Raw genomic sequence first — 27,172 nt, forward strand, 5'->3', positions numbered from 1 at the left:
ACTTGTGCTCCAAAATTTGCCGTGATCCTAGCCAAGCTGTTCCAGTACAGCTACAACACTGGCATCTACCCAGAAATGTTGGTGGATGGATTCAACTTCATGGAAAATTATGAAAAAACTGAAAAGGAGAGCCCAGGAGAGGCTATTAAAGTCTCCAGAACACAAAATAGGACAGAGTGTTTGGAAACGGCTAGGAACCTAACTTCAAGCACATCAGATAAAGAGACAACAATGAGAAAGGGGGCAGGAAATACAGGACTGAAGGTGTTGTATCTGAATGCACGCAGTATACGAAATAAGGTAAATGTGCTTGTGGCGCAGATTGAAATTGGCAGGTATGATGTGGTGGGCATCACGGAGACATGGCTGCAAGGGGATCAGGACTAGGAGCTAAATATCCAAGGATATACAATCCTATCGAAAAGATAGGCAGGTTGGCAGAGGAGGTGGGGTTGCTTTGTTAGTAAGAAATGAAATTAAATCGATAGCAAGAAATGACGTAGGGTCAGATGATGTAGAATCTGTGTGGGTAGAGTTGAGGAACCGCAAAGGTAAAAAAACCATAATGGGAGTTATGTACAGGCCTCCGAACAGTAGTCAGGATTTGGGGCACAAAATACACCAGGAGATAGAAAAGGCGTGTAAGAAAGGCAAGGTTACAGTGATCATGGAGGATTTCAATATGCAGGTAGACTGGGAAAATCGGGTTAGTAGTGGATCCCAAGAAAAGGAATTTGTGGAATGTCTATGAGATGGCTTTTTGGAGCAGCTTGTGGTGGAGTCCACTAGGGAACAGGCAATTCTAGATTTAGTGATGTGTAATGAGGCAGATTTGATAAGGGAGCTTAAGGTGAAGGAACTCTTAGGAGGAAGTGACCATAATATGATAGAATTTACCCTGCAATTTGAGAGGAAAAAGCTGGAATCAGATGTAACGGTATTACAGTTGAATAAAGGCAACTACAGAGGCATGAGGGAGGAGCTGGCCAGAATTGCCTGGGAGATGAGCCTAGCAGGAAAGACAGTGGAACAGCAATGGCAGGAGTTTCTGGGAGTAATTTGGGAGACACAGCAAAAATTCATCCCTAGGAAGAAGAAGCATATTAAAGGGAGGACGAGGCAACCATGGCTGACAAGGGAAGTCAGGGACAGCATAAAAGCTAAAGAGAAAGCATACAATGCAGTGAAGAGCAGTGGGAAACCAGAGGATTGGGAAGCCTACAAAGACCAACAGAGGACAACTAAAAAAGAAATAAGGAGGGAGAAGATTAAATATGAGGGTAAACTAGCCAGTAATATAAAAGAAGATTGCAAGAGTTTTTTTAGATATATAAAGGGTAAGAGAGAGGCAAAAGTGGACATTGGACCGCTGGAAAATGACACTGGAGAAGTAGTAGTGGGGAACAAAGAAATGGCGGAGGAACTGAATAGGTACTTTGCATCAGTCTTTACAGTCGAAGACGCGAGTAACATCCCCAAAGATCAAGAGAGTCGGGGGGCAGAGGGGGGCAGAGGTGAGTATGGTGGCGATTACCAAGGAGAAGGTGCTAGGAAAACTGAAAGGTCTGAAGGTGGATAAATAACCTGGACCAGATGGATTACACCCCAGAGTTCTGAAGGAGATAGCTGAAGAGATAGTGAAGGCGTTAGTGGTGATCTTTCAGGAATCACTGGAGTCAGGGAGGGTCCCAGAGGACTGGAAAATTGCTAATGTAACCCCCCTGTTTAAGAAGGGAGTGAAGCAAAAGACGGGAAATTACAGGCCGATTAGCCTGACCTCGGTTGTTGGTAAGATTTTAGAGTCCATTATTAAGGATGAGATTTCAGAATACTTGGAAGTGCATGGTAAAATCAGGCAAAGTCAGCATGGTTTCATCAAGGGGAGGTCATGCCTGACAAATCTGTTAGAATTCTTTGAGGAGGTAACGAGTAGGTTAGACAAAGGAGAGCCAATGGATGTTATCCACTTGGACTTCCAGAAGGCCTTTGACAAGGTGCCGCACAGGAGGCTGCTCAGTAAGATAAGAGCCCATGGTGTTAGATGCAAGGCACTAGCATGGATAGAAGATTGGCTGTCTGGCAGGAGGCAGAGAGTGGGGATAAGGGGGTCCTTCTCAGGATGGTGGCCGGTGACTAGTGGAGTTCCGCAGGGGTCAGTGTTGGGACCACAACTTTTCACTTTATACATTAATGATCTAGATGAAGGAACTGAGGGCATCCTGGCTAAGTTTGCAGATGACACAAAGATGGGTGGAGGGACAGGTAGTATTGAGGAGGCGGGGAGGCTGCAGAAGGATTTGGACAGGTTAGGAGAATGGGCAAAGAAGTGGCAGATGGAATACAACATGGGGAAGTGTGAGGTCATACACCTTGGTAGGAAGAATAGAGGCATAGACTATTTTCTAAATGGGGAGAGAATTCAGAAATCTGGAGTGCAAAGGGACTTGGGAGTCCTAGTCCAGGATTCTCTTAAGGTTAACTTGCAGGTTGAGTCAGTAGTTAGGAAGGCAAATGCAATGTTGGCATTTATTTCGAAAGGACTAGAACATAAAAGCAGGGATGTGCTGCTGAGGCTTTATAAGGCTCTGGTCAGACCACATTTAGAATATTGTGAGCAATTTTGGGCCCCGTATCTCAGGAAGGATGTGCTGGCCCTGGAGAGGGTCCAGAGGAGGTTCACGAGAATGATCCCAGGAATGAAAGGCTTAACATATGAGGAACGTTTGAGGACTCTGGGTCTATACTCGATGGAGTTTAGAAGGATATGGGGGGATCTGATTGAAACTTACAGAATACTGAAAGACCTGGATAGAGTGGACGTGGGGAAGATGTTTCCATTAGTAGGAGAGACTAGGACCCGAGGGCACAGCCTCAGAGTAAAGGGAAGACCTTTTAGAACAGAGAGTTTAGAACATTCTTTAGCCAGAGAGTGGTGAATCTATGGAATTCATTGCCACAGAAGGCTGTGGAGGCCAGGTCATTGAGTGTATTTAAGACCGAGATAGATAGGTTCTTGATTGGTAAGGGGATCAAAGGTTACAGGGAGGTGGGAGAATGGGGTTGAGAAACTTATCAGCCATGATTGAATGGCGGAGCAGACTCGATGGGCCGACTGGCCTAATTTCTGCTCCTATGTCTTATGGTCTTAATGTCTAATGTCGAAAGTTGCCCAGCTATGTCCTGTGCACAAAATGCAGGACAAATCCAAGCCGGCCAATTACTGCCTCGTTAATCTACTCTCGATCACCAGTAAAGTGATGGAAGGAGTCATGAACAGTGTTATTAAGCGGCACTTGCTTTGCAATAACCTGCTCACTGACACCCAGTTTGGGTTCTGCCAGGGCCACTCAGCTCCCGACTGCATTACAGCCTTGGTTCAAACATGGGCAAGAGAGCTGAACTCCAGAGGTGAGGTGAGAGTGACTGCCATTGACATCAAGGCCGCATTTGACAGAGTGTGGAATCCAGAAGCCCTAGCAAAAAACTAGAGTCAATGGGAATCAGGGGGAAAATGCTTTGCTGGTTGTAGTCATACGTAGCCTATCCTCCTATAAAGGAAGAGGATTGTGGTTGTTGGAGGTCAATCATCCCAGTTCCAGGACATCACTGCAGGAATTCCTCAGGGTAGATCCTAGGCCCAACCATCCTCAGCTGCTTCGTCAATGACCTTCCTTCCATCATAAGGTCAGAAGTGGGAATGTTGACTGATGATTGCACAATGTTCAGCACCATTTGCTTCTTCTCAGATGCTGAAGCAGTTCGTGTCCAAATGCAGCAAAGACCTGGAAAATATCCAAATTTTAATTTTTAAAAAAAAGGGTAGGCAGGAAGGAAAATGAGGTGCCGTATCTTTGTTAGTAAAGGAAGAGATCAGTGCTATAGTGAGGAATGATATAGGCACTGGAGAGCAAGACGTCGAGTCAGTCTGAGTAGAGATAAGAAATAGCAAGGGAAAGAAGTCCCTGCTGGGAGTAATCTACAGGTCCCCAAACAGTCGTTCAGCAGTAGGGCACAGCATAAACCAGGAAATATTTGGAGCATATAAGAAAGCCACGGCAATAACCATGGGTGATTTTAATATGCATATAGACTGGACTAATCAAATTGGTAAGGGTAGCTGCGAGTTCATAGAGTGTATTAGAGATTGTTTCTCGGAGCAATATGTTGTGGAACCAACCAGGGAGCAGGCTATTCTGGATTTGGTTTTGTGTAAGGAGATGGGATTAATTAATGATCTCATAGTAAAAGATCCTCTAGGGAAGAGTGATCATAGCATGCTAGAATTTCAAGTTCAGTTTGAGAGCGAGAAACTTGAGTCCCACACTAGTGTTCTGGAGTTAAACAAAGGTAACTGCATAGGCAGGAGGGCAGATTTCACCCTAGTGGACTGGGCCGGAAGACTACAAGGTAGGACAGTCGATGAACAGTGGCAAATATTTAAGGAGATATTCAATTCTTCCCAAGTAAAATATATTCCAAAGAGGAAGAAAGATGGTTAGAGGGGAAAAAAGCATCCATGGCTAAGCAAGGAAGTTAAAGGTAAAAAATAAGGCAAGCCAAATTGCAAAGGTCAGTGTCAGGCTGGAAGATTTGGAAACTTTTAAAGATCAACGAAGGGTTACTAAAAAAAAGAGCAAAGGTAAATTATGAAAAAAACCTAGCGCAAAATGTAAAAACTGATAGCAAAAGCTTCAACAAGTATATAAAAGGAAAGAGTAGCTAAAGTGAATGTTGGTCCCTGATTGGAGGTTGAGACTGGGGAGTTAATAGTGGGCAAAGCAGAAATGGCAGCGACGCTTAATCAATATTTTGCCTCTGTTTTCACATTGGAGGACACTAGTACCACCCCAATAGTAACAGGTAGTGCAGAGGGTATAGAGAAGGAGGAACTTAGAACAATCACCATCACTAGAGAAAAAGTACTGAGCAAACTCATTAAAGGGTGACAAGTCCCCAGGACCTGATGGCCTACATCCCAGGGTCTTAAAGGAAACGGCAGCGGAGATAGTGGATGCATTGGCTATAATATTCCAAAATTCCCTGGATTCTAGAAAGGTTCCAGTGGATTGGAAAAATGCTAATATAACACTCTTATTCAAAAAGTGGCGGGGGGGAGGGCAGAGGCAGAAAATAGGAAACTACAAACCAGTTAGCTTAACCTCTGTCGTTGGGAAACTGTTGGAATCCATTATTAAGGAATTAGTAATGGGGCATTTGGAAAGTCAAAATGCAATCCATCAGAGTCAGCATGGTTTTAAGAAGAGTAAATCATGTTTGACTAATTTGCTAGAGTTCTTTGAAGATGTGACAAGCAAAGTGGATAATGGGGATCCTGTAGGTGTAGTATATCTGAACTTCCAGAAGGTCTTTGATAAGGTGCCACACAAAAGATTAATACACAAAATATGATCATATGGAGTTAGGGGTAATATATTAACTTGGATAGAGCATTGGCTAACCAACAGAAAGCAGAGAGTCGGGATACATGGGTGTTTTTCTGGATGACAAGCTGTAACTAGTGGGGTGCCACAGGGTTCGGTCCTTGGGCATCAACTATTTACAATCTATATTAATGACATGGATTCAGGGATAGAAGGTGCTATAGCTAAATTTGCAGGTGACACCAAAATAGTTGGGAAAGTAAGTTGCAATGAAGAAATAAGAAAATTGCAAATGGATATGGACAGGTTAGGAGAATGGGCCAAAATTTGGCAGATGGAGTTTAACATGGATAAGTGTGAGGTTACCCATTTTGGTCAGAAGAATAAAAAGGCGATTTATTATTTAAATGGAGAGAAACTTCAGAATGCTTCAGTGCAGAGGGTTCTGGGTGTCCTCGTGCATGAATCGCTGAAAGCTAGTATGCAGGTAATAAGGAAGGCAAATGGAATTTTGGCATTTATTGCAAAGGAATAGAGTATAAAAATAGGGAAGTGTTGTTGCAACTGTACAAGGCATTGGTGAGACCGCACCTGGAGTACTGTGCACAGTTTTTACCCCCTTACTTGAGGATGGATGTAGTTGCATTGGAGGCAGTTCAGAGGAGGTTCACTAGATTAATTCCAGAGGTGCAGGGCTTATCTTATTAGGAGAGATTGAGCAGTTTGGGCCTATACTTGCTAGAGTTTAGAAGGATGAGAAGAGATCTAATTGAGGTATAAGATGCTAAAAGGGATAGACAAAGTAGATGTGGAGTGGATGTTTCCCCTTGTGGGGCATTTTAGAACAAGAGGCCATAGTTTTAGGCTAAGAGGTGGTAGATTTAAATCAGAGATGAGGAGGAATTACTTTTCTCAAAGGATCATGAATCTGTGGAATTCACTACCTCAGAGTGCAGTGGGTGCCAGGACGCTGAATAATTTTGAGGAGTTAAACAGATTTTTAATTAGTAATGGGTTGAAAGGCTATGGGGAGAGGGCGGGAAATTGGAGTTGAGGTCGAAATGAGATCAACCATGATCATATTGAATGGCAGGGCAGGCTCGAGGGACTGAATTGCCTACTCCTGCTCCTAGTTATTATGTTCTTATGAAAAGAGGCAAGTAACATTTGTGCCACACAAGTGGCAGGCAATGACCATCTCCAACGAGAGAATTTAACCATCACCCCTTGACTTTCAATAGCATTACCATCGTAGAATTCCCCTTGTATCAGCAGCCTAGGGAAGGAGGTTACCATTGACCAGAAACTGAACTGGACAAAAGAGCAGGCCAGAGGCTAGGAATTTTGCATTGAGTAACTTATCTCCTGATTCCCCACAGGCTCTCCACCATCTCCAAGGGACAAGTCAGTAGTGTGATGGAATAGTCTCCACTTGCCTGGATGACTGCAGCTCCAACAACACTCAAAATTCTTGACACCATCCAGGACAAAGCAGCCGTTTGATTTGGCACCCCATCCACGAACATTCACTCCTTCCACCACCGACGCACAGTGGCAGCAGTGTGTACCATCTACAAGATGCACTGCAGCAACACATCAAGGTTCCTTTGACAGCACCTTCCCAACTCATAACCACTATTATCTACACAAGGACAGGAGACACATGGGAACACCACCACTTGGAAGTTCCCCTCCAAGCCACTCACCATCCAGACTTGGAAATATATCACCACTCCTTCACTGTTGCTGGATCAAAATCCTGGAACCCCCTCCCTAACAGCACTGTGGGTATACCTACAGCACATGGACTGCAGCGGTTCAAGATGACAGCTCACCACCACAATCTCAAGGCCCATTAGGGATGGGCAATAAATGCTGACCTAGTCAGTGACTCCCACATCCCATGAATGAATAAAATAAAATCAAAGGGAATCATCATTCTGTGTGTTTCTGAAGAGGTTATGTATGTTCCCCTGTTTCACTTTTCACTCAACCATTTTTTTCCCCCATGTAAACATGTGTTATGTGAAGTTGTCAGTATATAGATGATTTTAGATTCATTTTACAGTACTATAGCTTAGAATTCAACTAAACTATAATAAGCAGAGCAAAAACAATTATTTTTTTGTAAAATTATTGATTGCAATATAGCATTGTAGTACCTGCAAATGGACTCAGCAAAAGTGATTACAGATTATTGAATGTGCAAGATATATTTTGTTGCTTTAAACATTAAGCATTTTAATACACTGTGCTCTTTGGGGAAGGGGTGCATGGGTTTGGAAAGCAGATAAAATCCTTAAAGTGACATCCAGTCAAAAAACTACTTATTGCATTTGTAAGTTTTAAAACTTTTTCTTCTTTTCAGTATATATTTAAAAAGTATGAGAAACCCTTCTTCAGTACATTTGCCAAAACATCTATGTTTGTGCTTTACCTCATTGGATTCCTTGTTTGGAGGCCCTGGCGGGAGCAGTGTACTAATGGAAGACATGTTGCATTGGTAAGTAGGCCTCTTTGGTATGGGAAAATAAAGTGTAACTGCCCTTATATGCAGAACTATTAATTACAGTAAGAAATTATATTTTGTATACAGTCACTACAGATTTATTTTAGTGCAGGTGTGCATGTCTACATTTAATATAAAAGTTTGTGTAATTTGTGGCTTTCAGTAAATATCCAATCCAAACTATGCTTATACAGGAATTTGTGATTAATTACTATTAATTTTAGCAGATTAAAGACAATTTTATCAATATGGTTAGCTGTTTCCTGGTGCTTCCTTATTAAGTTTTTCAATCTTTTTAAGTTTGCAGATGCTGAAAACTATCTTGCAACTTGTACTACAGACAGTAGTGTAAATGATTCCTTGGTGAGTATTCAGTGTTATAAGTTACCTTGCATGTATACTGTTAATTCATATATCAAAGCTTTCATTCAAATAGTTTGGTAATTGCCTTCAGTTGTTAGTATTGTAGGAGCATATGAGCATACTTTAAACAGTTCATTGGGCCTTCCAATTTTGAGCCCTAGCCTTACGGTCTCAAATGGGCTAACCTTGCAGTAAATTTTTTTGGAAAAACAAATTTCATCCTTTTATGCTACCTGATTGTGCTGGTCCATGGAAGATTTTTACCTTTATGATACTGCAAGTCATTTTGAGCCAAAACATGAACCATGGGCTGAATTTTGCCCTTGATGGGCGGGCGGGCAGCCGATCACCGCTGCCGAAATGGGCCCTGCAACCATTTTAAGTGACATCCGATGGGAAGCGCTATGCACTTCCTGTGTGGGCGTGGGGGGATTCCCCAAATGCGAATGCGTGCTCTTTCATGCATGCGTGCGAAAGAGCGCACATCTCCCTGAGGCTAAGTGGTGCCTGGAGATCGCTGAAAGGTTTTCAAAGTTTAAAAATAGAAAAATAAATATACCATTACCATGTCCCCCTCATGTGACAATGTCACACGAAATGGGACATGTTAATAAAGTGCACAAAAACTTTATTAAACTTTTTTAAAACCGACATGAAACTTCATCCCACCGGTGGATGAGGTTTCATGTTTTTTCAGAAGCCCGCTGGGGCTCCTGGCCTGCCCGCCAACCTTAAGGTTGGACGGGCAGGTCCTTTAATTTTTTTAATTATCCTGTCAATGGCCTCAATTGCCCATTGACAGGTTGGCGGGTGAACAGCTGATCGCGCTGTCCCCCCACCTTCCTGAAGATTTAAATGGGGCGGGATGACGTCAGGAGTGCCCCCCGACGTCATCCCGTGTCAGCAAGCGGGCCCCACCCCCTTGCCAATGGAAAAATTCAGCCCCATTATTTTCATTTCAGAGAACCAGCACAATTTCAGGTGCAATTTTCACCCAGATTGCTGATTGATGGAGTGGAAACTCTATCCCCACTTAATGGTTATAGTGCTCATGTGTACATGCATACAAAGGGAGGGATCTGAGGGTGTAGATGTACAAGTCACTAAAAGTAGTAAAGCAGGTTAATAGGACAATAAAAAAAAGCAAACAAAGCACTGCAGCTCATTTTTAGATGAGTAGAATCCCAAATCAGATAAACAATGTAAAATTTATATAGAACCTTGGTCAGGTTACACTAGGAATGTTATGAACAGTTCTGCTCTCTGTACTATAAAAAGGATGGAGAGGCACTGGAGAAGGTGCAAAAAAAGTTTTACTTGGATGATACCTAATCTTTTACATCATCTTTAAGATTGTGAAAGGGTTTGAAAGGGTAGATGTAGGGAAGATATTTCCACTCATGAGTGAGACCAGAAATAGGGGTCATGAATAAAAGACACTCACCACTAAATTCAGTAGGGAATTCAGGAGAAACTTCTTTATCCAGGGAGTGGTTAGCATGCAAAACTCTATCACATGGAGTACTTGAGACAAATTGCCTAGGTGCATTTAAGGGGAAGCTAGATAAGCAATCAAAAAAAAAATCAATGGATATGTTGATGTGGTTAGATGAAGAATGGTAAGAGAGGGCCAAATAGCCTGTTTCTGTGCTGTAAATGCTTTGTGGTATTTATTGTTAGTTAATGGGCCGTAACTTACTCAGTGGCAATCAACATCAGATTGCCCCTCCGTGCCCAATTACCTGCATGGATTTTCTTTCATGCCTGTCTTGCCTGACCTTCCGACTCAGGCCGGGCGAGCTCCAGGCAGCCCAGTGTCGCAGTCCAGCTCCATCAGATTGAAGAAGGACAAGCCCCATTTTTCACGAGCTGCTATAAACCAGGTAAGTTTAAAGGTCCCATTGAAATTGACAGGCCAGGGAGAAGGTAAGTCTCTAAGGTAATTGGATAGGAATTGGGGGGCTGGGAGGGGTTTGGAGGTTGGGCGAGTGGCGTTAGCCGGAGGAGGGGGCAGGGAGCGGCATTGGCCGGAGCTCAGGGGTGGGGGAGGGTGGGGGGAACAATGTTGGCCAGAGCTCAGGGGGGCGGTGAGTGGGTGAGTCTGAGCTCGAGGTGGGTGGGGGTTGTTGGAGCTCAGGGGGGTGGTGTGCGAGGGTTGGGGTGTGGGTCTTCAGTGGGATGTTGGGGTGTTGGACAGAGGTCGGTGGGCGGGAGGGGGGGGGTTGTTGCTGGGCCTTGGATGGGTGGGAGTTGGGGGAGGTCAAACATCTGGTGGGTTATAGTCGGGGATTTGGCAGGAGCTCAGGGATGTGTGTGGGGGTTCCATGCTGGGTAGTCCCAAGGGGAGGGGATCAGTCTGGGTCTTTACAATAGTTGCCCAGAAGTTAGAAGAAGTCTTTATTCTTCTGATGTTTCTGAGTAACTATTTGTGTAACAAGGCCGGAATCATCTGAAGTTTGAAATTCAAATTGCATTTTCGGATGGTTCCCATGCAGGGCAATGGCCCAGAGGAAGTTTGCATTTCTGTGCAATTGCCGCACAAACACTTGCCTGTGAACTTCCGAAGGGGATTCCCCAGCACACCTTTGGGGTACTCCCCAAAATCCGACGCTGGTAAGTTACATCCCGATGTCTTGGCCTCAAAACTGAAACTTGTAGTTTTCTAAACCAGGATTTTAATCCTCATGCCTGATGAGAAGGGAACTTGTGGGGACTGGGGTCAAATAGGGTCAGAGTAATTACTTCCCCATTGACACTGCACACTTGGCAGTCATGGTTTTACTCCCAATTTTTGCGAAGCATTTGAGGTCCTCACTGCAAGCCATCATCAGCCTCATAAATAAACAAACTTCAGGGTAATTTGTACTCTGATCTGATTTGACCATGGGCTGTGTGATGGTTCCAAGCAAAAGGGACCAAGCAATGTAAGTTTCTTCAAAAATGTGTGGAAGTTGCAGCAGGAGTGATCCTCCTTGGGGTCTGCTCTGCCCCCTTGCATCAACAATGAGCACCTCTCAGTCCACCCAATGACTTGGTGCCAGTGATGATTCTCGTGGGTCCCTGGCAGTGGGACCCAGCCACCCAGTTTTCATATCATTTTGACTGGCTTCAAGTGGGAGATGGTTCCTGGATAGTAATGAAGCCCAGAGGTTAAGATGGCCTCTTCTGTCCGGCAGAGCTACAAAAGCTTGTTGTTTGCTATGGCTCCAGAAAGCTGCACTTAACCCCCTAACTAAAATAGAACTTCTAATGCTCATTTGAGTTTCCAGATTGAAATAGATTGATGAAGGTAGTATGGATGGTGCAGTAGTGCATTGGAATTCCAGCATGTAACATCAGAGAGATGTAACATGTGTTTGAAGCTATATCCCTACTGGGTTCTGGAGAAGGGTCATATTGGACTCGAAACATTAACTCTGTTTCTCTATCCACAGTTGCTGCCGGACCTGCTGAGTTTTTTCAACACTTTTTTTTTTCAGATCTTCAGCATCTGCTGTACAATCGCTAGGGAAAAGGTACTGGGAAAACTATTAGAACTAAAGGCTGACAAGAACCTGGACCTCATGGCCTTCATTCCATGGTCTTAAAATAAGTGGCAGATATAGCAGATGCATTGGTTTTGATCTTCCAAAATTCCCCAGATTCTGGAAAGGTCCCAGTAGATTAGAAAATCACAAATGTGACTCCTCTATTCAAGTAAGGAGGGAGACAGAAAGCAGAAAATTGTAGGCCAGTTAGCCCAGCACCTGTCATATGGAAAGTGCTAGCATCCATTATTAAGGAGGTAATAGCAGGACATTTAGAAAATCATAATACAATCAGGCAGAGTCAACATGGTTTTGTAAAAGGAAAACCATGTTTGACATTTATGAGAGTTCTTTGGAGTCATATGTTATGTGGATAAAGGGGAACCGATGGATGTGGTGTACCTGGATTTCCAAAAGGTATCCAATAAGGTACATATGATCATACGAATTAGGAGCAGGATTAAGCCACTCGGCCCCTCGAGCCTGCTCCTCCATTCAATAAGATAATGGCTGATCTGAATGTAAGCTCAATCCCACATTCCTGCCTACCCCTGATAACCTTTTACCCAATTGCTTACCAAGAATTTATCCACCTCTGCCTTAAAAATATTCAAAGGCTCTGCTTCCACTGCCTTTTGAGGAAGAGTTCCAAAACTCTCAACCCCCAGAAAAATTTCTCTCATCTCGGTCTTAAATGAGCGACCCCTTATTTTTAAACTGCTCTAGATTCTCTCACAAGAGGAAACATCGCCTCCACATCCACCCTGTCAAGACCCCTCAGGATCTTAAAGGTTTCAATTACTCTAAACTTCAGTGGATACAAGCCTAATCTGTCAGCTTTTCTTCATAAAACAACCCGCCCATTCCTGGTATTCGTCTAGTAAACCTTCTCTGAACTGCTTCCAATGCATTTACATCTTTCTTTAAATAAGGAGACCAATACTGAACACAGATGTTGTCTCACCAATGCCCTGTACAACTGAAGCATAACCTCCCTACTTTTGTAATCAATTCCCCTCACAATAAATGATAACATTCTATTAACCTTCCTAATTACCTGCTGTACCTGTATACTAGCCTTCGAAATTCATGCACTAGGACATCCAGATCCCTCTGAATCTCAGAGCTCTGCAGTGTCTCAACATTTAGATAAGCTTTTTTATTCTTCCTGCCAAAATGAACAATTTCACATTTGCCCACATACTCCATTTGCCAGATCTTTGCCCACTCATTTAACCTATCAATGTCATTTTGTAGCCTCCTTATGTCCTCTTCACAATTTAGGGCCCTACCCATATTTGTGTCGTCAGCAAATTTAGCAACCATTCCTTCGGTCCCTTCATCCAAGTCATTTATATAAATTGTAAAAAGTTGAGGCCTCAGCACTGATCCCTGTGGCACACCACTCATCACATTCTGCCAACCAGAAAAAGACCCATTTATACCAAGTCTCTGCTTCCTGTTAGCTAGCCAATCTTCTGTCCATGCCAATATGTTATCCCCTACACCATGAGCTTTAATTTTCTGCAATAACCTTTGATGTGGCACTGTCAAATTCCTTCTGGAAATCTAAGTACAGTACATCCACCGGTTTCCCTTTATCCACAGCACATGAAACTCCTTCAAAGAACTCCAATAAATTGGTTAAACATGATTTCCCTTTTACAAAACCATGTTGATGCTGCCTGATTGTCTTGAGTTTTTCTAAATACACTGCTATAACATCTTTAATAATAGCTTCTAACATTTTCCCGATGACAAAATGTTAGGTTAACTGGCCTATAGTTTCCTGCTTTCTGTCTCCCTTTTTGAATAAAGGAGTTATATTTGCTATTTTCTAATCTAATACAACCTTCCCTGAATCTAGGGAATTTTGGAAATTTAAAACCAGTTCATCAACTATCTCACTAGGCACTTCTTTCAAGACCTTAGGGTGAAGTCCATCTGTACTTGGGGATTTGTCAGCACACAGCCCCAACAACTTGCTCAATACCACTTCCCTGGTGATTGCAATTTTCGCAAATTCCTCCCTCCCTTCCATCTCCTGATTCACAGCTAATTCTGGGATGTTACTTGTGTCCTCTATAGTGGAGACCAAAGTAAAATACCTGTTTAATTCATCCTCCATTTCCCTACTTTCTATTATCAATTCCCCAGACCCACTTTCTATGGGACCAACGCTCACTTTGTTAACTTTTCTTATTTAAATATCCATAGCTAGCTTTCTCTCACTTTCATTTTTCCTTCCTTAATAATCTTTTTGTCATTCTTTATTGTTCTTTATATTTTTTCCAATCTTCTGACCTACCTCATGTCTTTGTGTAATTATATGCTTTTTCTTCAATTTTGATACTGTCTTTAACTTTTTTAGTTAACCATGGATGGGTGGGCCCTCCACTTGGAATTTTTCTCGCATTGAATGTATATATTGTGTATTCCGAAATATCCCTTTAAATGTCTGCCACTGAACTTCTGTTGACCTATCCCTTAACCTCATTTGCCAGTTCACTTTAGCTAGCTCTGCTTTCATGCCTTCATAATTGCCATTATTTAAGTTTAAAATACTAGCCTTGGACGCACTCGTATCTCCCTCAAAATGAATGTAAAATTCAATCATATTATGATTGCCGCTACCCAGGGGTGCCTTCACTAGGAGGTTGTCAATTAATCCTGTCTAGTATAGCCTGCTTTCTGGTTAGCTCCAGAATGTGCTGTTCTAAGAAACTAACCCAAAAACATTCTATGAACTCCTCACCTACTCTACCTTTGCCCATCTGATTTTTCCAGTCTATATGCAGATTAAAATCCCCCATGATTATTGCTATACCTTTCTGTCAAGCTCCCATTATTTCTTCTTTTATACTCTGTCCTACTGTGTAGTTACAATTAGGGGGCCTGTACACCACTCCCACAAGTGACTTCTTGCCTTTATCATTCCTCATCTGAACCCAAACTGCTTCTACAACCTTTCCAAAACTAAGGTCATCCCTCTCTAACGTGCTAATACCATCTTTAATTAACAGAGCTGCCCCTCCACCTTTTTCTAACTTCCTGTCCTTCCTAAATGCCACATACCTTTCAATATTCAGGTCCCAATCTATGTCATACTGTAGCCATGTCTCTGTAATGGCTATCAAATCATACTTATTTATTTCTATTTGCATTATCAGTTCATCAGTTTTGTTTCGAATGCTACGTACATTTAGATACAGAACCTTTAGTTTTGTTCTTTTATTATTTTCATAGTGTCTAGCCTTATTTGCTGATTTACTTTTTCCAGATCTTTTCCCACTCACTCAACCTATCTATATCCATCTGCAACCTCCTAATGTCCTCTTCACAACATACTTTCCTACCTAGCTTTGTATCATCTGCAAATTTAGCTACCATGTCTTCACTCCCCTCATCTAAGTCATTGATGTAAGTCATAAAAAGTCAAGGCCCCAGTACAGACACCTGTGGGACTCCACTCAGCACATCCTGCCAATCAGAGAACTACCCATTTATGCATAATCTCTACTTTCTGCCAGCCAATCTTCTATCCATGCTAATATGTTACCCACTACACCATGCGCTTTTATTTTCTGTAATAATCTTTGATGTGGCACCTTATCAAATGCCTTCTGGAAATCCAAGTACAGTACATCTACAGGCACATGTTACTCGTTCAAAAAACTCCAATAAATTGGTTAAACATGATTTTCCTTTTACAAAACTATGCTGACTCTTCCCAATTGGCTTGAGCTGTTCTAAGTGCGCAGCTATAACCTCCTGAATGATCGATTCTAATAACTTGCTCATAACAGACATCAAGCTAACTGGCCTATAGTTTCCTGTTTTCTGCCTCCCTCCCTTCTTGAATAGAGGGGTAATATTTGCTACTTTCCAATCTGATGGAACCTTTCCAGAATCTAGTGAATTTTGGAAAATTAAAACCAGCACATCAACTATCTCATTAGCCACGTCTTAAGACCCTAGGATGTAGTCCATCAGGACCCAGAGACTTACCAGCCTGCAGCTCCATCAATTTGCTCAGTACCGTTTCTCTTATCAATTCAATTTCACCAAGTTCCTTTCCCCTGTTCACCTCCTGATTTGCAGCTATTACTGGAATGATTTTTGTATCCTCTGTAGTGAACACAGAAGCAAAATATTTATAGTGAACACAGAAGCAAAATATTTGTTCATTTCTTCCACCATTTCCATATTATCGACTATTAACTCCCCACTGTCACTCTCTAGAGGACCAACACTCACTTTACTTACTCTTTTCCTTTTTAAATACCTATAGGAACGCTTGCTATCCATTTTACATTTCTAGCTAGCTTCCTCTCGTACTCTAATTTCTTTTTCCTGATTAACCTTTTAGCCATTCTCTGCCGTTCTTTATATTCTGTTCAATCATCTGTCCTGCCACTCAATTTTGAGGAGTTGTATGCTTTTGCCTTAAGTTTGATGCTCTCCTTAACATCTCTAGATAACCACGGATGGTGGGTCCTCCCCTTAGAATTTTTATTTATAGTCGGAATGTACTATTCTGAATGCTTTGAAATATCCCCTTAGATGTCTGCCACTGCTTTTCTATTGATCCATCCTCTAGCATTGTTTTCCAGTTCACTTCAGCTGCTCAGCTTTCATCCCCACATAGTTGCCCTTATTTACGTTTAAGATACGAGTCTAAGACTTGCTCTTCTCCCTTTGAAACTGGATATAAAATTCAATCATATTGCGGTGGCTGCTACCAACAGGTACCTTTACTCTGAGGTCATTAATTAATCCTGTCACGTTACACAATACCAAGTCTAATTTAACCTGCTCTCTGGTTAGTTCCCAAAAGTATCTTAGAGCAGCACAATCTCAAAAGCATTCTAGGAATTCCTTATCCAGGCTACTACTGCCATTCTGATTTTTCCAGTTTATGTGTAGATTAAAATCACCCATGATTATTGTTGTCCCTTTATCACAAACACACAATATTTTCTCTTGAATACTTTGTCCTATTCCTGTTAGGGGGCCTGTAGACCACTCTCACTAATGACTTTTTCCCCCTACTATTCCTCATCTCCACCTAAACCAATTCTACATACTGATCTCCTGAACCAAGGTCATCTCTAACTAATGCACCAATGCCCTCTTTGATTAACAGTGCTATTCCTCCACATTTACCTAGCTTCCTATTCTTCTTGAATGTCATGTACCCTTCAATATTAAGGACCCAATCTTTGTCGGCCTGCAGCCACACCTCCATAATTGCTATCAGATCACGTTTATTACTTCAATATGGGCCATCAATTCATTTACTTTGTTATGAATGCCATGTGCATTCAGATAGAGAGCCTTCAGTTTTGTCTTGTTACAATTGTAACATCTAGTCTTGATTGTTGATGTATTCTTATGACTTCTCACTCTGCCCTTCCTGCCATTCTCTGACCCTAATTTCTCATACTACTATTTTGCTGTCCTGTCTTGACTCTACACCTTGAATTGCTACATCTACCCAAGCTTGTTTATAGTTTAAAGCCCCCTCTATTTCCCTAGTTATGCGATTTGCAAGGACACTCGCCCCAGCATGGTTCAGGTGTAAACTGTCCCAACAGTACAGCCCCCACTTTCCCCAGTACTGATGCCAGTGCCCCACAAACCGGAACCCACTTCTTCCACACCTATCTTTGAGCCACACATTCATCTCTCATCTTATTTGCCCTGTGCCAATTTGCAGGTGACTCAGTTAATAATCTAGAGATTATTGCCTTTGAGGTTCTGCTTCTTAATTTGGTACCTAGCTCCTCATATTGACTTTGCAGAAACCTCTTTCCTAGTTCTACCCATGTCGTTGGTACCTATATGGACCAGGGCAACTGGATCCTCCCCTTCCCACTGCAAATTTTTCTCCCTGAGCAGATATCCCAAACCCTGGCACCGGGCAGGCAACATAGCCGTTTGGACTCTCTCTTTGCTGCAGAGAACAGTATCAATCCCCCTCACTATACTATCCCCTATTACCACTGCATTCCTTTTTGCTCACTTCACTTGAATTTCCTGTACCACAGTGCCATGGCCAGCCAGCTCATCCATCTTCGCTTTCCTTCAGACTTCGCTTTCATCTACACAGGTTGTGAGCACTTCAAACCTGTTTGACAATTGCAAAGTCTGAGGTTCCTCTACTACTGTCTGTTCAGTCCCATTACCTGCCTCACTGCTTACCAAAACAGATGACCCTCTTCTAAGAGTTGTGACGGTCTTCTGGAACAAAGTATCCAGGTAATTCTCTCCCTCCCTTATGTTGCGCAGTGTCTTCGTGTTGGCTTCCAGATTAATAATCCTGATCCGGAATTCCTCAAGCTGCTTACACTTCCTGCAGACGTGTTTGTCATGGATCGCTTTGACGTCCAAAAGAACCCACATCTTTCAGCTGCAACACAAAACCTGCCCCACCATTCTAACTTATGTTATTTAATTTACTTTAATTACTTTCTTCCTATTTATGCTACAATTTACTGTGTTTATTGAATGCTAGTACCACTGACAACTAAGGTTATATGCTTCTTAACAACAAGATATGTCTTCTCACTCTTTTATCCTGTGTTTCCGCTGCTCTCCTCACGCTCTTTTATCCTCTTTGATTTACCACATCTTCCTAACTTTGATCCCTTGCCCCACTATTTAGATTAAAACCCTCTCTACTTCCCTAGCTAGATGCCTTGCGAGTACACCAGCCTCAGCACGGTTCAAGTGTAGACTGTCCCAATAGTACAGATCCCACTTTCCTCAATACTGGTGCCAGTGCCCCACAAACCAGAACCCACTTCTCCCACACCAGTCTTTGAGCCATGCATTCATCTCTCTAATCTTATTTGTCCTATGCCAATTTGAATGTGACTCAGGTAATAATCCAGAAATAACTACCTTTGAGGTTCTGCTACTTAATTTGGTGCCTAGCTCATCATAATGACTATTCAAAGCTTCCTTCCTCATCCTGCCTGTGTTGTACCTAAATGGACCATGACCACTGGATCCTTCCCCTCCCAGTGCAAGTTGCTCTTCAGCCTTGAACAAATGTCCCAAATCCTAGCACCGGGCAGGCAACAAAGCCACCTGGACTCTCGCTCTTTGCTACAGAGAACAGTGTCAATTCCCCTTACGATGCTGTCCCCTACTACCACTACATTCCTTTTTGCTTCCCCGACTTGGATGGCTTCCTGTACCACAGTGCCGTGGCCAGTTTGCTCATCCACCCTGCAGCCCCCACTCTCACCCAAACAAGCTGAGAGAATCTCAAACCTGTTGGACAATTGCAGAGGCTCCCACTCCTGCCCTCTGGATCCCCTTACCTGCCTCACTTGCAATCACACCCTCCTGTCCTTGGCCACTGAACAAATCAGCAGACCCTATCCTAAATGGTGTGACTGCCTCCTGGTATAAAGCATCCAAGTAACTTTCCCCTTTCTGACGTGTCCCAGAATCTGCAGTTCAGCCTCCAGGTCAATGACTCTGAGCCAAAGTTCCTCAAGCCGCAAACACTTACTGCAGATGTGTTTGCCCTGGATCACAACGTTTCCAGGCGCTCCCACATGCTGCAGCCTTGACACATCACTTGTCCTGCCACCCTTAATGTGTTTTAAATAAATAATTATATTAATCACTTATTTCTGATGCTTCTTCTATATTTTGTTAACTTTACCACCAAACTGTGTACTATTTTAAACCTTAGGGATAGAATAGAACTTACCCGCTTACCAGATACTCACCAAACAGCTAGCTCCTTTCCCTGTAATGGAGCAAGAACCAATTTCTACAGGGTGAGAAAAATAGAAGGAGGAAACTAATAACTCCTCCTCCCAACTCCCCTCTCACCAAACTCCAAATCTTCATTCAGTTGGTTAGCTGCACATCATTTGCCAAAGCTGCACTAAACAACCCTAAATTTTATAGCAAACTGAACTGAGGCTACTGTAACCAGATTCAACCAGTTAGCTAATTAACTACTCAGCTCCCACAGCTGAGAGCAAGTTTACCCTGTCTAAACTGCAAGAAAGAAAGAACTTAGCCTGCTTACACAGTACTTTCCACTTACTGCTAATTACAGACTAAATTAAATTTTAAGAGCAAAATTTAAGAACAAAATTAACACCTAAAACTCTCATATCACCAAACTCCTAGTCTTCACTCAAAGGTTACTTTGAATCAAGGCTTATAGGGGGAGCAGATAGGAAAGTGGCATTGAGACCACAGTCAGATCAGTTGTGATCTTATTGATTGGCAGAGGAGGCTCAAGGCACCGAATGGCCTACTCCTACGAATTCTTGTGTTCTGAAAGGTCACGACCTGAAACGTGTACACTCACTCTCTCTCTCTCTATCCCGACATCACTGCGCATCATTCCGATCTTCAGTTTGGCGAGCAAACACCGGAGTCAGCTGTGCGCCCGCCAAACTCAAAGGCCTGTTAAGGCCATCAATAATCTAATTAAACTAATTGTCTGGGCTGCCCGTCCAACCTTACGGTTGGCGGGCAGGCGAAGAGCCCAGGCGGCCTTCCCATTTTTCATGGAACCTCATCCACGGGCAGGATGAGGTTTCATGAAGGGTTTATAAATTCAATAAAACGTTTCAACAAAATTCATAAACATGTCCCAGCTCATGTGACAATAAATAATTTTATCTATTCTTTCTTTCAATTTTTGAGAATGAAATTAATCTCCCTGAGGCAGCTCCATGCCTCAGGGAGACTCTCTCTCCTCCCCCGGCCCACAGAGGTAGCGCTGAGCACTTCCGGGTATGCGTCATGCTGCCCACGTAAAATGGCGGCGCACAGCCGATTGTGGGCGGCAATTAGCTGCGCACCGGCCCATGCCTGCGTGCGCTCCTGCACAGCCCGCCTAACGGGAAGAAAATTCTCCCCCTAGTGTCTGTAATATTTTGCTTTTGAACAATCAAATATCTGCAGGTCATTTGTAGAAATATCAGTACAGAAATATAATATGCTTAACTTGTCACCAGAAATTTTATTTTTAATTTGTTTTGCAGAGTGAACCACTTTATATCCCAGTGAAATTTCATGATTCAGCCAATGAAAAAGCCAATAATGACAACACCACAGGTAGGTTTTAGCTTAAGATACTTAATCCACATCATGAAATGCAGACTAATGTAAGGATTCGATCATTTTGATAAAAATATGTCACAGCCCCATTTTCTCATTACACCTGTGTGCGTTAACATGCATTGGATCACAGTATACCAACAGTTCAGCTTTAAAGTTCTCTTCTTCCTGTTCACTCCCTCCATAGTCTTATCCCTCCCCATCTCTGTAACACCCTGCAACCCTTTAACCCTCCAGGAACTCTGTGTTTCTCCAACTCTGGCCTATTGCACATCCCCCCCTTCTTTTGTCCCACATAAATTCTGGAATATTATTTCTGGAATATTATAATATCTGGCCCTAATATCTGGAATTCTCTCCATAACTTGTACCTCTCTTTTTTGAGGTGCTCCTTAATAGCTCTTTGACCAAGCTTTCAGTCACCCATTCTATTATCTGTCTTTGGCTCAGGTGTCAACTTTTGCTTGATTGCTCCTGTGACATGTCTTCAGACATTTCACTACCCCAAAGATGTTATATAAATGCAAGTTATTGCTGGAAATTTAACAACAAAAACAACTTACATTTGCATAGTATTCCCTTCCTTGGTGATCTCTTCCTACCTTTCATTTTTGCACAAGTTCACTAGTGCTCCAAAACAAGGCTTCTCACCTCAGTGTCTCCTGTCCATTGTTGGTATCCATTGGTTCTGCCATTATGTTCCTTTCCTCTGGAATTCTTTACCTAATCCATCTGGCCAAATTCCACCCCTCAAAACCCTCTCTTTTGATCATATTTTCTGTACCCCATTCCAGCCAGCTTTTCCTTTTTTTTTTTCACCACATTTTTCCATGTTGGATGAGCACAGTGTTCCGTTTCTCCTTCTGTTGCACAAATGAGAAGCACACAATGCTGTAATTCCTCTTTTTTCTCAGATTGAACTTAAAATAAATCTATTTTCCAATTATAACAATTCTCCCTTTCTATAGCTACTATGCTATTCAGTGTTGTCAGCAGAGTTATCTAGCAAGAGTTGTTTAATTGGATTATGTCAGTTCAAAGCAGGTTAAAAATCTATATGCAGCTTGCCATTAACTGTGCAGGCCAATACCGCATAACTTCAGTTTGAAACTAAGCACTTCAAGGTCACAAATAGTGATATTGTTTGATGTGTAGGAACCTTCCTTCTAAGAAGAGACGTAAATAGCTCTCTGTCATTATCCAGCCTTTGCCAAATTCAGAAGATAGACTGGGAAAAGGCTTTGCTCAATGTCTGCCACAAGACCATTTCATAATTTGATCTCTGTATGTGTGAATCATTGGCATCTGAAATTGAAGGCATGGATTTATTCTTGAGTCAATGTCCGTAGAATAGATTATGTCATGTTTTGTCAATATTAGGTGGTAATGGTCCATTAGGTGCTCCTGGTGCATCATAGTAACAGAAAAGACATGAATGCTTTTTTTGTCTTGTTTCCTATGCTGGTTTATAAATATCTTTTCACTTTTGTAACTTTTTCTAGTGTAGCTCAAATTATGTCCTATTCAGACTGACAGGAATCCCCGTTATGATGAGTTGGAAAGTGTTATCTGCTGCCAGTATGTACTAGAATATACTGTGCTTTATCTTTCAAATCAGACCTCAACTACAATTTGAGCAGACATCTTCTGGGGAGAGCAGGGTGAGGGTGGTGGGGTGTGGCAATGGGGGAGAAATAAATGCATAACATATCCACATCTGTACCTGGTGCATTGACTTACTCTTGAATGATGTTCAGATGTTTGGACATTAAGAATGTTCCTTAAAGCATGCTTTGCACAGATTGTCAACAGCTACATCAGTTTCTAGAATTTTTTTTTATTCATTCATGGGATGAGGGCTTCACAAGCTGGGCCAGCATTGATTGCCCTTCTTTAGTTGCCTTTGAGAAGGTGGTGGTGAGCTGCCTTCTTGAACCGCTGCAGTCCATGTGGTGTAGTTATGTACACTCTCAGTGCTGTTAAGAAAGGAGTTCCAGGATTTTGTCCCAGCGACAGTTAAAGAACGGCGATATTTTTCCAAGTCAGGTTGGTGAGTGACTTGGAGGGGAACTTCCAGGTGGTGGTGTTCCCATCTATCTGCTGCCCTTGTCGTTCTAGATTGTAGTGGTCGTGGGTTTGGAAGGTGCTGTCAAAGGAGCCTTGGTGAATTCCTGCAGTGCATCTTGCAGATGGTACACACTGCTGCTACTGTGCGTTGGTGGTGAAGGGAGTGAATGTTTGTGGATGTGGTGCCAATCAAGCAGGCTGCTTTGTCCTGGATGAGTGTTGAGTGTTCTTGAGTGTTGTGGGAGCTGCACTCATCCAGGCAAGTGGGGAGTATTCCAACACAATCCTGACTTGTGTCTTGTAAATGGTGGACAGACTTTGGGGAGTCAGGATGTGAGTTACTCATCGCAGGATTCCTAGCCTCTGACCTGCTCTTGTAGCCAATGTATTTATATGGCTAGTCCAGTTCAGTTTCTGGTCAATGGTAACCCCCAGGATGTTGATAGTGGGGGATTCAGTGATGGTAATGCCATTGAACATCAAAGGGTGATGGTTGGATACTCTCTTGTTTGAGATGGTCATTGCCTGCCACTTGTGTGGCGCGAATGTTACTTGCCAATTGTCAGCCCAAGTCTGGATATAGTCCAGGTCTTGCTGCATTTGGACATGGACTGCTTCAGTATCTGAGGAGTCGCAAATGGTGCCGAACATTGTGCAATCATCAGCGAACATTCCCATTTCTGACCTTATGATAGAAGGAAGGTCATTGATGAAGCAGCTGAAGATGGTTGGGCTGAGGACACTACCCTGAGGAACACCTGCAGTGATGTTCTGGAGCTGAGAGGACTGACCCCCAACAACCACAACCATCTTCCTTTGTGCTAGGTATGACTCCAACCAATGGAGAGTTTTCCCTCTGATTCCCATTGACTCCACTTTTGCTAGGGCTCCTTGGTGCCACACTCGGTCAAATGCGGCCTTGATGTCAAGGGCAGTCACTTCCACCTCACCATGGGAGTTCAGCTCTTTTGTCCATGTTTGAACCAAGGCTGTAATGAAGTCAGGAGCTGAGTGGCCCTGGCGGACCAAACTGGGCATCAGTGCGCAGGTTATTGCTGAGCAAGTGCAGCTTGATAGCACTGTTGGTGACCCCTTCCATTACTTAATTGGTGTTCGAGAGTAGACCAATGGGGCAGTATTTGGCCGTGTTGGATTTGTCCTGTTTGATGCGTACAGGACATACCTGGGCAATTTTCCACAGAGCCGGGTAGATGCCATTGTTGTAGTTGTACTGGAACAGCTTGGCTGGGGGCACGGCAAGTTCTGGAGCACAAGTTTTCAGTACTATTGCCAGAATATTGTCAGGTTCCATAGCCTTTGCACTATCCAGTGCCTTCAGCCATTTCTTGATATCACATAGAGTGAGTCGAATTGGCTGAAGACTGCCATCTGTGTTGCTGGGGACCTCAGGAGGAGGCCAAGATGGATCATCCATTCGTCACTTTGGCTGAGGGTTGTAGCAAATGCTTCAACCTTATATTTTGCACTGATGTGCTGGGCTCCTCCATCATTGATGTTGGGGATATCTGTGGAGCCTCCTCTTCCAGTGAGTGGTTTAATTGTTCACCAAAATTCACGACCAGATGTGGCAGGAATGCAGAGCTTAGATCTGATCCATTGGCTGTGGGATCGCTTAGCTCTATCTATCACTTGCTGCTTATGCTGTTTGGCATGTAAGTAGTCCTACATTATAGCTTCACCAAGTTTTCACCTCATTTTTAGGTATGCCTGGTGCTGCTCCTGGCATGCCCTCCTGCACACTTCATTGGACCAGGGTTGATCCCCTGGCTTGATGGTAATGGTAGAATGGGAGATATGCCAGGCCATGAGGTTACAGATTGTGTTTGAGTACAATTCTGCTGCTGCTGATGGCCCACAGCACCTCATGGATGCCCAGTCTTGAGTTGCGAGATCTACTCAAAATCTATCCCATTTAGCACGGTGGTAGTGCCACACAACACAATGGAGGGTATCCTCAATGTGAAGACGGGATTTCATCTCCACAATGACTGTGCGGTGGTCACTCCTACCGATACTGTCATGGACAGATGCATGTGCAGCAGGCAGGTTGGTGAGCATGAGGTCAAATATGCTTTTCCCTTTTTTTGGTTCCCTCACCACCGTAGACCCAGTCTAGTAGCTATGTCATTTAAGACTCAGCCAGCTCGGTCGGTAGTGGTGCTACCGAGCCAGTCTTGGTGATAGACATTGAAGTCCCCCATCCAGAGTACATTCTCTGCCCATGCCACCCTCAGTGCTTCCTCCAAGTGCTGTTCAACATGGAGGAGCAGTGATTCATCAGCTGAGGGTGGGTGGTACCTGGTAATCAGCAGGAGGTTTCCTTGCCATGTTTGACCTGATGAGCTCTAGAGTCGATGTTGAGGACTCCCGACTGTATACCACTGTGCTACCACCTCTGCTGTCCTGCTGATCCCATGAGGATGACTATGTTGCTTGACTAGCTTGTGAGCCAGCTCTCCCAATTTTGGCACCACCCCGGAGGACTTTGCAGGGTCCATAGGGCTGAGTTCACTGTTGTCGTTTCCAGTGCCTAGGTCGATGACGAGTGGTCCGTCCAGTTTCGTTCCTTTATTGTGACTTTGTAGCAGTTTGATACAGCTGAGTGGTTTGATGCAGCTGAGAGGGCACATTGCTGTGGGTCTGGAGTCACATGTAGGCCAGGTAAGGACGACAGATTTCCTTCGTAGTTGGATCATTAGTGAACCAGATGGATCTTTACAACAATCGACAATGTTTTTATGGCCATTAGACTTTTAATTCCAGGCTTTTATTAAATTCAATTTCCACCATGCCGGGATTCAAACTTGGGCCTCTGGATTACTGGTCCAGCGACAATACCACTACACCATTGCCTCCCCCGTAGAGGTGGGTTGGCCAAAAAGATATTGAGAATGCCACCATCAGTCTTGAGCTACTGAGATGGTAGGATATTAATTTAGCTCTCTGCATCATTGCTCTGAGTGGAAAATATGCCACAAGGGCTGTTGCATTGCTGATGGCATAAAATATTGCATAGCCTGTGGATCTTGGCCTTCTATGTTTTGGGCCCAAGAGCCTACCTCAAACATGATTTTTCTTTTATAATATTGAATGAGGACTGCATTAACTCTAACCCATTTACATGCTTGGATCTTCATGGGACTAAGATACTATGGTGCATGTTTCCAACAAGCGGACCAAATGTCTTAGCATTGTAACTTCTTAACATCTGCTATAACAGAGAGCATTTTGTTTTCTTCATGGATCCTCTTGGAATGCTAATAAGTTAAAACAGTTTGCAAAGTTTCTGCTTTATTCCAAGTATTAGCTCATTGTAATAAACATTCTATCATCATCAACCATACCACCTATTTTATTCATAGTTTTCAAAGCTCTGTTCTGATGTAACCCCTAATGGCTTTGGCATTGAGAAGCCAATTTTTTTTCCAAAGTACGAGATAAATCTGCATCTAACTTAACCAATGTTGTTGAAATTAAATAATTTCCAAATAGAAAGTGTTGTTTAATTTCAGCTCTTTTGTCTGGAAGCCACCACATGTCATTAGATAAACAGTAAAGCAGTAAATAATGTTTACTTTGCCAAAGGCAAAAAAAATAGTTCTTACTGTCATTTCAAGATGAAGGATCAACAGACCACTTCTACCTGCTTTGAACATCGATGGCAAGCATACTATGTCGATATAATTATCACACAACTGGAATCATTTTGATTATGCATGACCATCCTGACAGTATCCATCCAAGATATTCAGTAACCTCCCTATTTATATGCTCAAAGACAATTAATCAAACAGTACCATCTGCCTGTTTTTCCTTAACCTTAGCAAAATAATTGACAGAGCACTAACAAAGGGGGTGGGGGGTGGGGGGGAGCGGGGGGGAGGAAATCACTGGAACAACAAATCCTATTCACATCAGATATTGGCACTTCTCATTCAGGAGATCACTAGATTGCAAATGAGGAAAATTTCTTGCCTTGTTGTGCTTCCCTTCTCTTTGACCTGCCATCACTTCCTCAGATAGGATCTGTTAACCTAACAAAGACCAGGGAAACCTGAGACCTTCGTAGTCTGTGTGAATCAGTACATGACCTATGAGAGAGCCATGAGGATAGAAAATATATATATTTTTTAAATCTTCTGTTTTTGCTTCTGCTTTTCCTATGCTTCCTGTGATTACATATCCTTACCATTGAATGCTAT

The 27,172-nt window shown here is 42.9% G+C and overlaps 1 protein-coding gene across 6 annotated transcripts in view; it reads left to right on the plus strand.

Moving 5' to 3' along the window:
• The window catches only part of LOC144686770 (solute carrier family 35 member F5-like), a 138,261-nt gene that overhangs the window by 22,779 nt on the left and 88,310 nt on the right, over window positions 1-27,172 (plus strand). For all 6 annotated transcript variants that reach the window (XM_078552414.1, XM_078552420.1, XM_078552416.1 and 3 more), the window contains 3 exons: window positions 7,750-7,884; window positions 8,191-8,253; window positions 20,807-20,879. In XM_078552414.1, the coding sequence (XP_078408540.1) occupies window positions 7,750-7,884; window positions 8,191-8,253; window positions 20,807-20,879 (271 nt within the window). The remainder of the gene's footprint in view (window positions 1-7,749; window positions 7,885-8,190; window positions 8,254-20,806; window positions 20,880-27,172) is intronic.

Source organism: Cetorhinus maximus, chromosome 11 (assembly GCF_964194155.1).
Source record: "Cetorhinus maximus chromosome 11, sCetMax3.hap1.1, whole genome shotgun sequence".
NCBI lineage: Eukaryota > Metazoa > Chordata > Chondrichthyes > Lamniformes > Cetorhinidae > Cetorhinus > Cetorhinus maximus.